The 17,967-nt window shown below is 43.7% G+C and overlaps 1 protein-coding gene across 1 annotated transcript in view; it reads right to left on the bottom strand.

Annotated features, from left to right (window-relative positions):
• The window catches only part of LOC129697178 (exostosin-1-like), a 321,873-nt gene that overhangs the window by 35,185 nt on the left and 268,721 nt on the right, over nucleotides 1-17,967 (bottom strand). The window contains 1 exon segment of the mRNA XM_055635487.1: nucleotides 15,459-15,619. Within this exon segment, the coding sequence (XP_055491462.1) occupies nucleotides 15,459-15,619 (161 nt within the window).

Here is a 17,967-nt window from a genome sequence, read left to right as displayed (position 1 = left end):
TTCTGTAGTAAGCTGTGGAAGAAATTTATAAAATCAAGAGGGGCATATGTAAGGTGAACAGTCACAGTCCTTTACCCAGGCCAGATAAGTACAAAATTAGAGGCCATGGGTATAAAGTAAGAAGGGAAAGATTTAACAGGGACTTGAGGGTCTCCTTTTCAGACAGAAGGTGACGTGTACCATGGAACAATCTGGCAAAGGAAGTGGCAGAAATGAATACAATTAAGATATTCAAAAGACACTTGAATAGCTACATGAACAAGAAAGGTTGCAGGGATGTGGGCTGGACACAGACTAGTGGGATATGGACTAGATACAGGCAAGTGGGACTAGCTCGGTTAAGCAATTTGGTTGCATGGATGTGTTGGGCCAAAAGGCCTGTTTCCATGCTGACTAGTTCTATGACTACATTATTCTGAATATTGATTATACTGTAAAAACATTGGTTCAAGTTGTCATTTGCTAAAGTATCACATATAATGCCTTAAAATAAATAGGATTCTTGGAATGAAAGAGAAATTAGTTAATTGAATTGAAAATTGGCTTAGCAATAGAAAGCACTCAGTTCAGTGTTTCATTATCCATAAATAATATAGTGAGGTCTGCTTGTCATAAAGGTGTGCTTAGCTGACAAATACAACATGAACTGAAATTCAAAGGCATTAAAGTTATTAAATAAATGAATGAGGAAGAAAGTACATGAATGTGTTATCCACACTAGAATAGGAAACAGCATGGCAATAGCAGAGACCTAGTTTTTAAAAAAAGGTCAGGAATGGGTTCTAACTATTCCTGGATATAAAACTCTGATCTTGTGCTCTTCCAGTTTGGGCATTTTTTCTATTTGCACAAAAACGGTACGTGATAGCACTACGATTTTTCGTCAGCTCACTCACTATTATCCTGTGCTGCAATTGAAATGTTTAGTTCCGATCGGTAGTACAGGTGCACAACCTTTTATCCGGTGTTCCAGAAACCGAAAAGCTCCGAAAACCGGCCATTTTTTCCAGATGTCGTCTGCGCACCAAAGCTCGCGTTTGGCGCCAAACCTGACCCAAAACGACCCACGGTCAACCCAGGTCTGTACTACTGTAGCGGCTGCCTCCTCCCTGGAGACCGGGAGACGCTTAAACATCTGTAAATCATTGCTTAAATGTTAGTCAGTTAGTTTGGAGGGCTTTTATGTGAAGGGGGGTGAAGGGGTAAACTTTAATTCTTAGTCCCCTACCTGGTCGGAGAGGCGGGGAGCGGTCAATGCCTTACCGGGTCGCTGTGCAGTAAGCTCCGCAGCGCTGTGGCCGGTGGGGCCGTGGGCGGCGCCGGTTGTAGCTCCGACCCCGACAACTCTACCCCTGGCTGCGAGGCGCTCCAAATCCAGCGCGGCCCACGGCCGGACGCCCCAGCTCCGCGAATGTCGGGAGTCGGCGGCGTCGCAGCGCTGGGATACCAGCGGGGTGCGGGCAATGCCTTACCGGGTCGCCGTGCGGCAAGCTCCGGAGCGCTGTGGCCGCCGACACACAACATCGCGGAGCGTCGCTGGATTTGGAGCCGCGCAGCCAGGGGTAGAGTTGCCGGGGTCGGAGCTCCAACCGGCGCCGCCCGCGGCCGGACGGAGCCCCCAGCTCCGCGAGGTTGGGAGTCGCCGACCAGGTAGGTAGGGGACTAAGAATTAAAGTTTCCCCCTTCACCCCTACACCACCACCACCACATAAAATCCCTCCAAACTAACTGACTAACATTTATGCAATGATTCTCCCGGTCTCCGGGGAGGAGGCAGCTGCTCCAGACTTTTCAAGCCGCCCGCGCTACCTACCTAATCTACGCTAAAAATCTTCCATTCTGAAATCCAAAAATGTCCGAAATCCGACAAGTGTCTGGTCCCAAGGCTTTCGGATAAAAGGTTGTGCACCTGTATATTGTAAAAGTTAGCGAGGTTTACAAATCATAAAAACCGCACATGCGCAGATCGATCTCCTCTCCTGCCAGTCAGCACCGTGCAAATTGGTCTCTTCTGCTGCCACTCCCCGGGATGGTCCACCCCCTCCTGCGCCATCGCGTCTTTACTGGAGCTGAGGGACGCTGCGGATGGTCGGCGGAAGTCTCCAACCGGACACAATTTTCTGAGGGACCGGAAGCGCAGTCGGAGATGTCGCCAAATGGAAAGCGGAAAGTCTGATCCCCGCGTAGAAGTGCGTCCAGTGCCCGCTGTGAGTCCCAAACGCACCGTCATCGTAACGCCCCGCAGCTCCAGCCCCTTCCCCTCTGATCCCCCTCGCTGGCTCCTGCCCCTCCACCGTGATATCCCCCTCTCCCCCATGGCTCTTCTCCCGTCTTTTCACGGAGCTCTCCCCCCATGCCCACATCCCGCCATATGCCGGGGGAGGTGAGGAGTGGGGCAGGTGGGGGATGGAGGGGGCTAGGGAGGGGAGAGTAGTTATGGAGGGAAGGAGGGAGTAACTGAGGGTAGGGGAAAGGAGAGGGAGAGAGAGGCGATGGACGGATTGAGGAGGGAAGGAGGAGAGGGGAAAGGAGAGGAGGGGGAGAGAGTGCTAGGGATGAGGGGAAATGAGTTGCGCCTGTGCAGTTAGGGGCTTTGGGTGAGTGGTGGAATATTGCGTTGGGGGACCAAGCCTCCTGTGTGACACGGACCCAATGGGTCGCACTTAGTCTAGTCCAAATATAAATTGGAATAGCAATAAATAAGGCGCTCTGGTTCAGATCTTTCTTTATTTTTGGCTCAGTGAGAAGGCAACACTGATGTACTTGTTCTGGGAAATGAGTCATTCTGCAAACATCAAGGAAACAACAGTCATAATATTATAAGATAAGGTCCAGAAAAAAAACATAGACCCACTACTAGCTACAGTAGTCAGTCAGAGAAGGATGGTGAGAGAAATGTAATCAGGGGTAGAAAAGAAACTGGACATGCTAACCTGTCAGAGTTCTGCCTAAATAAAAGAGAAACACTGCTCTCATAGTCTCCTCCTGATTGTGAGTTGCAGCATATAAGATCAGAGGAAAGCATTAATGGGCATTTTTTACTTTGCAGGGTGTTGTCCAGGCTCGGTGTTCTGAGTAGCCTCTATTCTGTAATTGTGTTGGAGTAGGAAGATATAATAATGAGGTCACTTTGAAAGAAGATATTTGCAGCTGTGCAAGCTCATACAGTGCAACCTCATAAGAAGCTCAGGGAAGGATGGCATCTCAAAACTAAGTAGCGTCATTACATATTCCTGCCATCAGTGGCACCTTAGATCTGCCCACTGGTAGATGCGTGCGAGTCGAGAGGCTGTGGAGGGGCGGGGAAGGGGGGGGGGGTTAGTAAAAGGCAGGTTTTTATTGGTTGTCAGGGAGGGATTTCCTCATACGACAAGCTTATGAGGACATTTCATTCTGTCATCCCGTTCGCGATTTAAAAAAAAAAGTTGCTTGACTATTGAATCTCTGGATGAAAGTCGGGCCCAACTTCAACGCCTTCAAAATCACGGTTCGCAAGTTCAGGACAAAACAAAAGGTATGTGCTGTAGGACTTTTATTTAACATCTTATCTAGTTTTTGGTGTAATTTTATTTTAATCTGATGATGCGAAATATGTTATTTAGCCCCCGATATCGGCCATGTCTTGCCTACCGGCTGTGAGTGTGAGCATAATCATGGCGGCAGCCACAATCCGATATCTGTACCATAATCCACAAACATCCACTCTCAAGATAATCAAATTCATTATTTTTTGCACAATCATGTCATAAGAACTTCCAAAGTACATGGTTTTTAGTCAGATATTTAGTTTGCAAATATTCATCATGGATAGACAATTACAAAAAATATAGATAATTTAGATGTTCTTATGATATGATTGTGCAAAAAATAAGGATTTTGATTATCTTGAGAGTGGTTTTGTGGATTTTGAACACATGTCTGTGTAAAATGGCCCTTGCCTGTTATAAACCAACAGAGTAAAATTTATGGGAATTAAACATTCAGTTCGGCATAGAAATTCATGACAAAAATGTAAAAATCATGTTATATTGTGAATTCTTGTGTGAATGGGATCAGTTTGTTATTTGGATACTTCGGCTATTTAAAATTGTATTTGTAGCCTTTTCTTAAGAATGGGATAGATGCTTAGATCTAGTAATTGAATTTAGATTAATTTAATTGATTTGATGACAATGAATTTTTATGAATTTTTTGTTGGGTATTTACTTTTTGTTTTAACGTTTAACTTGTGTTAGGCATTTTGTTGAACAAAATGCAAGTAAAAACTTGTTTCTACTTAATGCTAGTCAGTGGTTTTCTCTTTACATTTTTCAGATGCCTCCGAAGAAGAAATGCAAAATTGTCAATCCAAATGTCCAGCCTGGCATAGCTAGAGCTCACCTTGAAGTGAATTTCTCTGTCATGCCCGAGTCTAAGAGGGATCTTAAAAATGGACACCCTGTACTTGTATACCTCATTTGGAAAAAATCTGTCTGAATGGGAAGCATGTCATGTGTGGTTTGAAGAGCAAAAACATGTAGTTTACAATGCCAAAATTGAAAAGTGGAGGAAAAACAAGATGTACAGAGTTACTTATTGGTTGCAGTCTGAGGATTATGATGATGCTACTGATTATGATATGCCAATGTACCAGCTAGCAGCTGATCTTCTCCATTAAGACTTGGTCTTTTGCTAGAAATTATAATTTCTTTGCCTGTCTGTTACGGAGTTACAGCATATAATATAATAATATTTAAGTTCTTATCTTGAGAATATCACATTTTTCAAGGCAGTCTGGGTGTTTATTACTATTTCCGTCACAACGCTTATTTTTGTAATTAGCACTTAATTAGGTAATTAACATTATATACAGGTGCACGACCTTTTATCCGAAATTCCAAATAACGAGAAGCTCCGAATAGCGGACATTTTTTCGGTCCTTGAAGAAAGGTCCTTGAAGACGTTCACCGAGGGCAGCCCGCAGAGGTGACAGCGGAACCTCCGGTCGGTCCTCGAAGAAAGGGGAACTAAATCCCCATTCATAAAAGAGAAGGTGAGGGCATATTGCGCGGGAGGATTAATAATTGACAATCTGCTGCTACCTGCCCGCTGAGTTAAAAAGTTCCCACGGTAGACTCACGATACACAGTGTATCGTGAGTCTTGCGTGGGAACTTTTTAACTCAGCGGGCAGGCAGCAGCAGATTGTCGCTCCCTTCAGTTTCACCCCACCTACACCCCTCTGCTTCCCGGCCATGTGTGTGACCCCTTCCCTCCCCAGCTCCCTGCCCATTACATTGGCGCGGGGTCTTTGCACTGTCTTTACGTCGGTGATGCCAGCAGGTCAGTGCCAGTCACCGGAGACGTCAGGACCAATGGGACACCGACCCCCAGGCCCACTGCAAGCACGGAGATCCCAGAGACCCACAGCCAGCAGCAGCCCAGCCCCGTTCCAACCAGAGGAACACGCTCCCCGTAGGGACAGAAGCTGATGGTGTGCAAGGTACGTCTTGTTCTTGGGGTTGCGGCTGAGGGGGCGCAGCTCGGGCTGTGATGTCTCCGGCCACCTCCCTGTACAGGAGCTGAGACTGGGAACTGTACCACCCTTGCAGGTGAGCAGGAGAGTGGGGTTGTTTGCAGTTGCAGAGGGAGGGGACAAGGGCGGTACAGTCCCCAGTCTCAGCTCCTGTCCAGGGGGGTGGCCGGAGACGTCAGGACCAACGGAACACCGACTGCAAGCACGGAGTTCCCAGAGACTCACAGCCAGCAGCAACTCTAGCCCAGCCCCGCTCCAACTCCAGAGGAACCCGGGTTGCGGATGAGGGGGCGCAGCTCAGGCTGTGGGCGAACTGCCACTTGTCGCTGTAGCGGCCCATCGGGGAGCGGGTTCCTGTTGGTCCTAACGTCACCGGTCACCCCCCTGTACAGGAGCTGAGACTGGGAACTGTACCACCCTTGCCCCCTCCCTCTGCAACTGCAAACAACCCCACTCTCCTGCTCACCTGCAAGGGCGGCCCTTAATTCTCAAGTCATGTTCCCTTGTTTGAATCTTGCCTGCCATTCTTGGCTCTAGACAACTGTAATGGTTGAAGACACATGCGACTCTGGATTTTAGTTTAGAGATACAGCGCTGAAACAGGCCCTTTGGCCCACCGAGTCCGAACCAACCAGCAATCCCAGCACATTGACACTATCATCCCAGCACCGAGCCTTGCGGTACCCCACTAGTGACAGCCTGCCATTCTGAAATGGACCCGTTAATCCCCGCTCTCTGTTTCCTGTCTACCAACCAATTTTCTATCAATGTCAGCATGCCACCCCCAATACCATGTGGCCTAATTTTGCCCACTAATCTCCTACGTGGGACCTTATCAACTGCTTTCTGAAAGTCCAGGTACACTACATCCACTGGCTCTCTCAGTACTGGCTTTTCCTAGTTACATCTTCCAAACATTCCAGAAGATTATTCAAGCATGATTTCCCCTTCGTAAATCCATGCTGACTCGGGCCGATCCCGTTACTGCGATCCAAATGTGCGGCTATTTCATATTTTATAATTGACTCCAACATCTTCCCCACCACCGATGTCAGGCTAACTGGTCTATAATTCCCTGTTTTCTCTCTCCCGTTTCTTAAAAAGTGGGATAACATTAGCTACCCTCCAATCCACAGGAAACATAGAAAATAGGTGCAGGAATAGGCCATTCGGCCCTTCGAGCCTGCACCACCATTCAATATGATCATGGCTGATCATCCAACTCAGTATCCTGTTCCTGCCTTCTCTCCATACCCCCTGATCCCTTTAGCTACAAGGGCCACATCTAACTCCCTCTTAAATATAGCTAATTAACTGGCCTCAACTACCTTCTGCGGCAGAGAATTCCAGAGATTCACCACTCTCTGTGTGAAAAATGTTTTCCTCATCTTGGTCCTAAAAGATTTCCCCCTTATCCTTAAACTATGACCCCTTGTTCTGGACTTCCCCAACATCGGGAACAATCTTCCTGCATCTAGCCTGTCCAACCCCTTAAGAATTTTGTAAGTTTCTATAAGATCCCCCCTCAATCTTCTAAATTCTACTGAACTGAACCTGAGACTATAGAACATTGGAAAATGATCACCAATAATCACCAATTATCACCAACCAGACCATCAGGTCCTGGGGATTTAGCAGCCTTCAGTCCCATCAGTCTACCCAACACCATTTCTTGCTTAATGTGGATTTCCTCCAGTTCCTCTGTCACCACAGATCCTCTGGCCACTACTATATCAGGAAGATTGTTTGTGTCCTCCTTTGTGAAGACGGATCCAAATTACCTGTTCACCTCATCTGACTGATGGGACTGAAGGATCAATAGTCAATAATCCGTCGTTTAAACCCTCTAGTATGGATAAATCATTTACACAATGGGAAAGAATAGGAATCAAAACGCTCGGAGAATTGTATGAATTTGGAAAATTACAATCATTCCATCAATTACAGCTGAAGTATAATTGAGAAATAATCAATATTTTAAATATTTTCAAATATGTGACTATCTGAAGAAATATACACAAGACTATCATAATATGACTCCAGACTTACTGGACGAAGCAATGAAGACAAAGGCTGAATCAGCAAACTTAATATCATACTTATATAACACTATTTTAAATATAGAAATACCTACAACTGACGGTATTAGAAGAGACTGGGAACAAGAACTAGCTATAAAAATTTCAAGAGAGCTGGGATAAACATTTACTATATGTGCATAAATGCTCGATTAATGCAAGACACACTCTAATTCAATTCAAAACATGACATAGACTATACTGTTCAAAAACCAAAATAAATAAACTTTTCCCTAACGTCTCACCCATTTGTGATAAATGCCAGTCTCAAGAAGCTACCATTGCGCACTCATTTGTTTTTTGTATAAAAACCCAAAAATTCTGGACCGAAATCTTTGAAATCTTCACAAAATTATTTAAAATAAAACTGATACCAAAAGCAGAATGGATTATCTTTGAAATAATGGAAGGTAGCCCTGAACTAAACGTGTTCCAAAAGAATTAACTTAATTACGGGCTAATAACGGGTAAAACGTCTTCCAAAAGACGTGGTCTGCATTTATGGACTTACTACAAGTATAAGGTGCAACAGTAATTTAAAAAATAAATGGTGCCAGGATCTGGTAACGGGAGATGAAAAATATGGTTGGTATATCCCTTTTTGCGTAGTTTCTTTTATAATAGAGCAATGGTTCTCTTTCTTTCTCTCTTTTCTAGGGTCTATTTCTTAACTTTCTTCTTTAGCTCTCTTTCTAATGGGCTTTTTTTCCCCAACACTTTCTCGCACTGTCACGACTTTTTCTCACTTTCCTTACTTCCTTTATTTCTAACTTTCTTAAAGCTCATAAAATGAAGGGGTACAACAAATGTAATAAGATATATGTGGTGTGTATTACTGTAACTTATTGCACTTCTAATAAAATAAAAAAAAAAAAAAAAATTAAAAAAAAAGGCGAGACAAACAATTGGGCAGCAGCCACCTTACAGCCGCATCGAGGGTACTCCCGTGGAGTAGTCGTGCATTCAGTGTTATTTGCAGCTCAGAGAACCATGACCCTCTTGCTTCCTGGATCTGGCAGAGACTGAGTGAGGGGCTACACTTCCGGGTTTTATAGTCCCACCCCCCTGCCGCCAGCAGGGGCAGATGAGAGAATGGGGATTTTTAAAAAAAACATTAATATATCTCTGATTTATCATCGATGGGAAAAATCCTCCGGTCCTGGAAGGCGGAGGGGGGCTCTGAGTGAGGTGGCCAAAAATGACAGCCGTAGGTGGCGGCGTTCTCTCGGAAATCACACCACATAAGACTTTTAGTAATATATACTAGACCAAGTGCAGACCCGTTGGGTCTGCTCCCCCAACACAGCCATTCCCAACCCGGGAGACGTGGTCCTCCAACTCAAGCCGTTCAGGACTCAGCAGTGCGGCTGTTTTTAAATGGCGTCTTTGAGGCGAGATGCGGGCTCCAGCAGCCGTTATGGTCGCTGGCCAGCAGGAGGCGACAAAATGAGTGGGGGGGGGGAGAGAAGGATTTTATTAAAAATGTGTACATAAACATGATTAAATTTAATCAGGAGTGGATACTTGGAATGAAAAGTGAAATCTCTACCGAAATGGAAAAAATCTGGCCGTTTGTAGGTCTGGTGTTGACGTAGCAACAAATCAAAGGCTGGCACCCACAGGCTGGCAACCACAAGTCAGGCAGAAACACAGCCAGCCAGCAGCCACAGAGTTTTAATATTATATAGATAGATGGTAAGAATCCAATTACTTTTAGTCAGGTAAAACCACCTATTTTTCATGGTAGTGGTCTTTTTTAGATTTAGTATTAGTACATGCTGTACTAGTTGAAGTGAGTCATCTTAACAATAATGCAGTTTAGCAATTTCTTCATGACCACTCTTGTAGAGATTAAAGCCGTACATTCACAAACGATTGCAAAGATCGCCTTTTGATAAATCCTGATTTATGCAATCATACAAGTAGATTTAGTCAAAATAATTTTACATTAGAGATAAGATACTATGTCATGTCAGCAGAATAGATAATGCCATTGAAGGTATCTACTGTAGACACGTGTATGTGTATTTCACAAGGAACTAATGTTACAGCACTGAAAGGAAAAGTGTTAATCACTAATCAACTATGTTGACAGATAACCTTTTAATTGCAATCTAAAATCTAATGAATGTCAAGATAAACAATGCAAATCAATTTTTATACAAGTAACTACACAAAATTTGAATTTTAAGTAACGGGAACTATTAAATGTTATACAAGGGACTGGATGACTGTGCCACCCAACCCGGACATCTCCCTTCACCGGATGACTGCACAACATTTTCAGGCAAGATTCGAGGCGGTGGGGTCTGCTACCTAATCAATACTCCATGGTACTCAGACGTGGTGGCCCTGGCAAACTCGTGCTCCCCTGACCTGGAATATCTAACTGTGAAGTGTCGTTCTTACTACCTGCCGCAAGAATTCACCTCAGCTATCCTGACAGCAGTCTACATCCCTCCACAAGCTGATGTCAAGCTTGTTCTGAATGAACTGCACTCACTACCAATTGCCTTGAGCCAAAACACCCTGAAGCCTTGGTCATTGTAGCCAGTGACTCCTATCAAGCCAACCTCAAGAGCGTACTACCAAAAAACTATCAGCATTGTCTCCTGCCCCACCTGGGGCCAGAAAGCCCTCGACCACTGCTACACGTCTATAAAAACACCTACCGCTCCATTCCCTGGCCGCATTTCCTGAAATCTGATCATCTAGCTGTGCTTTTACTCCCTGCCTACATACAATAATTGAAGTGGGAAGATCCTGTACAGAAAGTCTTTTAGTGCTGGTCCATGGAAACTGATGACATCCTATGCAACTGCTTTGGACTGGTCCATTTTCCGGGAATCTGCAGCCAACCAGAATAAGTACGCTACTGCCGTGACTGACTTCATCATTAAGTGTATAGAGGAATGCATGCTGAAGTAGAGAATCCGAGTGTTCCACAACTGGAAACCATGGATTAACCATGTCCATTCCCAGATGAAGGCCAAGACCGCCACATACAAGTCAAACGATCCCGAGCAGTAGAAGAAATCTTGCTACGATCTTCACAAAGCCATCAGGAATGCCAAAAGACAAACCTGAGTCCCAGTATAATCATCCAGAGCCTTATCGACTGTGGCAGGGCTTGAATACTATAACTGGCTGCAAAGTTGTCAGGCAGCATCCGTGGTGAAAGTGTTGGCCTCCCTGATGAAATGAATGCATTCTATAGTCGCTTTGAACAGAAGGCCAACACGGCAATGACGTCTGTCCCATCAGACTCAACTGTGCATTTTCCCAGGGTCACTGTGGAAGAAGTTAGATCGGCCTTCCCGAGGGTGAACCCATGAATAGCAGATGGCCCGGTTGGAGTCCCTGATCCGCGTCCTTAGGAAATGCACGGACCAACTAGCAAGAGTGTTCACGGACATCTTTAATCTCTCCCTACTCCGTTCTGAGAAGTATACATGACTACAATCAAGCTGTCCACAGTGTACAAATAAAGGGTACAACATTTTACCCACCTGCTTCAAGAGGACCACTATCATCCCAGTGCAAAAATCTAGCCTATCAAGCAGCTTTTATCCACTGCAGTTTGTCAACTGCAACAACAGATCCATGGCTGATGCTATCTCCCTGGCCCTACACTCATCCCTGGAACACCTGGATAAGAAGGTCACCCACGTCAGACTCCTACTCTTGGACTGCAGGTCTGCTTTCAATACTATTTTCCTAAGCTCAACTCCAAACTCATGGAACTTGGAGTCAGCGCTCCCCTCTGCAACTGGATCCTCGACTTTTTGACCAATAGATCACAATCTGTGAGGACAGGTGACAAATCATCCTCTAGGATAACGCTTAACACTGGTGCCCTGCAAGGATGCATTTTCAGTCCTCTACTATACTCGTTATACACTCATAACTGTGCAACCAAATACAAATCTAACTCAATTTACAAGTATATAGATGACACCACCATAGAGGGTCAGATAGCAAATAATGACGAGACAAAGTACAGAAAGGAGATTGAGAACCTCGTAACCTGGTGCCAAGCCAACAACTTCCCCCTCATGTCAGCAAGGCAAAGCAGATTGTGATTGACTTCAGGAAGTGTATCACACACCCCGGTATATAAAGTACCATTGGATTATTGAACATTAATGGCTCCAAAGAAGAGATGGTCGAAAGCTTCAAGTTCTTAGAAATAAATATCACTCGCAATTTGTCCTGGATCAGCCACATAAAAGCTATGGCCAAGAAAGCACACCAACCTACTTCCTTAGAAGGCTTTGTAATGCTGATATTCTGGGTTATCTTATGGATTGTATAGGATAGGCAAAAATAAGCTTTGTGGCTTCAGCCTATTCCTTTTTCGGTCATTGATTATGTGAACGTTGTGTGAAATGCATACAGTGTTGGTTCATATTCATACAGATTGTAACGTTTTGTTCTTTTTAATGTATGACCGAAATGAACTATTCATTTATTCATTCATTCAAGTTTGGCATTAACCCAACGACCCCCACCAACTTCTACAGATGCGCCGTAGAAAGATTTTATCGAGATGTATCACAGTATGGTTTGGAAACATCTGCATCCAAGTTGCAGAGTTGTGGATGTAGCCCAGACCATCAATTCAGGGACAGTTTCTTCCTAGCTGTTATTAGGCAAGTTTACTGTCCTCTCACCAGCTATAGTGCAGTCATGACCTCTCATCTACCTCATTGGAGACCTATGAATCTTTAATCGGACTTTATCTTGCACAAAATGTTGTACCCTTTATTTGTACACTGTGGACAGCTTGATGTAGTCATGTACAGTCTTTTCTTTGACAGCATAACACGCAACAAAAACCTTTCATTGTACCTCAGTACACGTGACAATAATAAACTAAAGTAAGGTGTCATATTTAAATAGTATCAATCGTTTCAATTATATCATTTGGATGCCATTTTCTTTGCAACTGATAGGATAACAACCATCATACAGTATTTCAAATTAAATAATCAACACTTTAAGTTGATACCACACACCATTGCATTCATTTTTACAAAAATGCTAATACATTCAAATTAATCCTGACTGGGGATCAAGAAAACACCAGCTGACTATATTATCGGCTGCTTTGTTCTAGATCCATCCTGATGAACAACCTGTTATAATCAACTTGATACTTCCTTTGGTGCAACTTAACTAACTGCTCCATGTGAAAGTGCCCAAACCAATGGGACAAGCAAGAAAATCATTAAGCTTACAAGTGATTTCTCCTCTTACCAAATGTTTAATAATGAGTAGACAATCCTAAGGCATACTCTTTCATCCACCTACAACAGTAATGAAAGATACATTTGAATTTTTACAAATTAACCTGGAAAATGTATTAATGGGAATCAAAAAATATATTTAGCAGGCTACGTTTGCCCAATATGCAAGAACGCTTTAGCTATGATGTTTATTTTGAAATGTATGAATATTTAAAGTTTTGAATTCTAATCCATGCTGAATTCCCTGATTCCTGCATGATGTGCTACAGGGGATGTGAATATGGCAGCAATATGCTTTTGCCCAGGTGTTTATCTTTAAACTGCGAAGGCAGCTAATGGACACTTTTATTATTTCATACTTCTCTATTATGAGTGCAGAATTTCCCTGTGAAGTAGAATGAGATTACATTAGCATAAAGTGTCACTGTGGTGCAAAGTTGGAAAGTGCTTTCTACACATCAGATCATGCTGTCAATTCTCAGAGGATGAAGCAGGTGTGAAAGATTATCACACAGCTCAACAAGTATTTATGCACAGATTGCAGAATTTTACATCCAAAAATCTCTTCAACACCACTATCGTATCTGCCTCCCCGCATCCTGCTTAATTGGCTGTAAAGCTTGGTTCCGTCCTGAATTTATGGCAGGTGCGACATAATTTTCTTTGTTTCCGTTAACGCTCCCTCTTGGTTTAAAACGCTCCCTCTCGGTTTAAAACAGGGCAAAGGAAAATGTCATTGTCAACAGTGGACTTTAAACAAAATCAAGAAATTTGATTGTTCATATTTAATTGATGTATATCAAGCTCTTAAATAGACAAAAATGATATTAAAGTTGCGAGTTAATGCATATAAATTTACTGCAGTCCTAAAAGCCATTTTGGTAGTTACGTTGAAATATGCAAATGCCCCAAGTGCTAAACATTAAACTATACTTATGTTAGATACAGCAAGCAAATTATTTTAGCTGAATTTTACTGCTTTAATATTTTAACTAATTCACATAACAGTGAATATAATCATATGGTATACTCTGCTCAACATAAAATGTATTAATTTCACAAAATCTTCCTTTGTCTCAACGTGTGATAGTAGATTGTTCACTGTCTTAAAACAAAAAAAAAGTGAAATTGCTTCCACGAGTAATAATGAACAAAAGCCTGGAAGTTAAAGTGTGGTATAACAGCAAAGGAATGGTTAGTACATTAATGGAACATTCTTATTTAATATAAATTATGAACTGCAACAGTAAGAAGAAATCTAAAAGCTATAGATAATGGAGTGGTTTAAAATTAAAATGTTAAGTTATTTGAAGGTAGCATAAAATATATGTGAAAGAACGTTAAAACATGAGTTGTTTCTGAAATGAAACAATACTGCATGATATTTATATTGAAGAAAGTGATGTTCTCCTAATATAACCCATAGCTATCTTAACTACACTTCTTCCCACCCTGCTTCCTGTAAGGATTCTACCCCCTACACCAATTCTTCCATCTACACCGCACCTGCACCAAGGATGAGGTGTTCCATACCAGGGCATCGGAGGTGTCCACATTCTTCAGAGAATGGGGGTTCCCCACTTCTATTATAGATGAGGCTCTCACCAGGGTCTCCTCTATATCCCGCAGCTCCACTCTTAGTCCCCATCCCCTCACTCGTAACAAGGACAGAGTCCCCCTTGCACTCACCTTCCACCCCATCAGCCGTCGCATACAACATATAATCCTCCGACATTTTCGTCATATCCAATGGGATCCTACCACTGGCTACATCTTCCCATCTCCTCCCCTTTCTGCTCTCCGCAGAGACCGTTCCCTCCATAATTCCCGGGTCAATTCACCCTTCCTACCCAAACCACCCCATCCCTTGGTATTTTCCCTTGCAACCGCAGGAAATGCTACACTTGTTGCTTTACCTCCGTCCTCGACTCCATCCAAGGACCCAATCATTTTTTCCAGGTGAGGCAGAGGTTCACCTGCACCTCCTCCAACCTCATCTACTGCATCCGCAGTTCCAGTTGTCAACTTCTCTACATCGCCGAGACCAAGCGAGGGCTTGGCGATCGCTTCGTCCAACACCTTCGCTCAGTTCGTACTAACCAACCTGATCTCCCGGTTGCTCAGCACTTTAACTCCCCCCCCCCATTCCCAATCTGACCTCTCTGTCCTGGGCCTCCTTCACTGCCAGAGTGAGGCCCAGCACAAATTGGAGGAACAGTACCTCATATTTCGCTTAGGTAGTTTACACCCCAGCGGTATGAACAATGACTTCTCTAATTTTAGATAGCCCTTGCTTTCTCCCTCCATCCCCTCCCCCTTCCCAGCTCTCCCACAAAGCCTACTGCCTCCGCCTCCTTTCTTTTTCCCACCCCCCCCAACATCAGTCTGAAGAAAGGTCTCGACCCAAAACGTCGCCTAGTCCTTCTCTCCATAGATGCTGCCTCACCCGCTGAGTTTCTCCAGCATTTTTTGTCTACCTTTGATTTTTCCAGCATTTGCAGTTCTTTCTTAAACATTTCTTCTAGTATAGTATTTATAGTAGCATAGTTCTCTCAAAAATAAATCTAAATATTTGACAAAAGCAGAGTAAGATGCAACTAACTGATGTCAAACTTACCTGTGATAAAATGCAGCTCCTGTCAGAACCATGGAGTATTCATTGGTCCATTTTGAGGTGTATCCCCATCGCCCTTTGCTGCTGTCCCAGTAATGACTCCGAGCTGGGTAACCAACTATCCGGTCTGGGAAACTATGCCATACAATGAAGGCAAAATCAACCTAAGAATAAAATAATAAGGTTAACAATCAGTTTTTTTTTGTCATTTTTGGCATGCTTTCCTCTGTATTGGTAGCAAACAACACTGACGTTCAAATCCCATGAAAAGTACGGAATTAATATTCCTGCAGCATATGTTTTGAAATTCCAAGAATGAACAAAAACAATCTAAGATTCTAGATCTTTCTCCACAAAAGAAAATTGAGGAAATATTCCGTTTGCATATTATTTAGCAGAAACCTCTACCTTTTAAGCATTTCAAATCTTGCTTGATGAAGGTGGAAAGGAACTTTATTGGGATGTTACTCTGTAGTCTTTAGTGGGAACAATGGATAAACTGGATTGTTCTCTGGAATCGAAATGGCTATGCAGAGGTTTAACAGAAGCATTCAAAATTATGGGTTATTGATGAAATAAATAAATAAGGATGAACTGGTTTATTAGTACAAGGTCAATTACAGATGGTGATGAGTCAGAGTATAGAAGTGAGATCGCCCCTTCCTGCGCCATTGCGTCTTTACTGGAGCTGAGGATGGCCAGCAGAGGTTTCCAATCGGACTTTCGGTGGGACCCGAAGCAGCCCAGCCTCAAGCAGCAGCCCCGCCCCAATCAGTAGCCCAGCCACAAGCAGCAGCCCAGCGTTGGAGACCCAGCCCAGCCCAAAGTCAGAGACCCAGCCCAGCCCGGAGTCGGAGATGTCGCCAAAGTCGCCAAATGGAAAGCGGAGACTCTGATCCCGGAGGAGGAGAATGACCAGCGACCAGCGCCCGCTGTGAGTCCCCATCGCACCACCAATTCCAGTCACTACCCCTCTGGTCCCCTTCGCTGGCTCTTCCCCCGTCCCCATGATGCCCCCCTCTCCCCCAAGGCTCTTCCCCATCTTTTCTCCGAGCTCACTCCCTCCTGCCCATACCCCTCTCACACAACTCACTCCCTCCCCCACAACCCTCCCCACAACCCTCCCCACAACCCTCCCCTCCCCTTCAACACAAACCCCCCCCCCCGTCCCCACAACTATCCCCCCCTGCCCCCACAACCCCCCACAACTGCCCGCCCCCACAGCCCCTGCCGCCCCCCACAACCACCCCCACACCCCCCCCCCACACCCCCCCCCCCCCCTCGCTCACACACCCCTCACCTGGTCACACACACCCCTCCCCCTGCCCACACCCTTCCACACACACACACCCTCCTTCCAACACACACACACACACCCCCCCTCCCACACACACATACCCCTCCCCACACACCCTCCCCCACACACACCCTCCCCCAAATTATTATTATTGCACTGTTATAGTTTGTTCTTTTTTTTCCTGAGTTTTTCTTATATTATTTATTATGATTACATAAAGAATTTCATTGTTCTATCTGGGACATATGACAATAAATCACTCTCGACTCTTGATAAACAGAGTACAAAATAGTTAAGATAATTTGCAAAGGAACTGATGCAGATGTTGACAATTTATTTCCTATATTGAGTTTTACAATCTGACCAGAAAGGGTGGTAAGATAAATACTCAACTGTGACTTTTAAGAGAAACTAGATACAATTGAAATGTTCCATAAGATTTTTTGGATTTACATGGAAAAATTGTGGATTGTTTCCACAGACCCAATGGATTGCATGCTTTCTTCCTGAATGGTTTATTATTTTACAAAATATTAAAAGAAAATTCAAATATCCTCCTGCAGATATGCAATCTGGATATTGCAATGAGGAAAAAGACAATGCACAGTAGAAGCTCATTAACCAGCGACAAGGAAAGAGAATGGGTAATTCAATTGTTTGTCAGTTATACAAGTAGTGTAATATTCAATGAATAATTATTAAATATATTATTAAAGCCAGTTTCATGTTTTATATACTGCTCTCATTGGAATTGAAAGAATGTTGCTGCTAAGAAAATGAACACAACTAAAATAAATTGTGATTGTTCGAGGAGTCGATGTATCTGACATATCTTCACCAATTTTTGTAGCTGATCTATATCTGGCTCTATGCCATGACAATCTTCCTCGCAGTCCACAAATCCAGCCACCTCGGTGTCATCTGCAAACTTAGCAATTTATAAGCAAGTCATTCATATATAACAACAGATGCCCCAGCCAGATCTTTGTGGAAACCCACTGGTCACAGATAATTCATTTAGGCATTAAACCTTGACCATTAGATTGGGTGAAAAATAGTGAAAAATCTAAATATGACATTTTTTTAAATCGCCGACATGTTTTGGTTCTGGAGAAATCTGTGCAGTCACAATAGCACTTGCATATAAATAGTTTCAAAAATTATATTTGTTTTGGAGGCTTAGATGTATATTTCAATAAAATATTATTGGAATAA

The sequence above is a fragment of the Leucoraja erinacea genome, chromosome 5, assembly GCF_028641065.1.
Source record: "Leucoraja erinacea ecotype New England chromosome 5, Leri_hhj_1, whole genome shotgun sequence".
Taxonomy (NCBI): Eukaryota; Metazoa; Chordata; class Chondrichthyes; order Rajiformes; family Rajidae; genus Leucoraja; species Leucoraja erinaceus.
The sequence above is the reverse complement of the archived record's forward strand: the minus strand, read 5'-3'. Positions and strand labels throughout refer to the sequence as shown.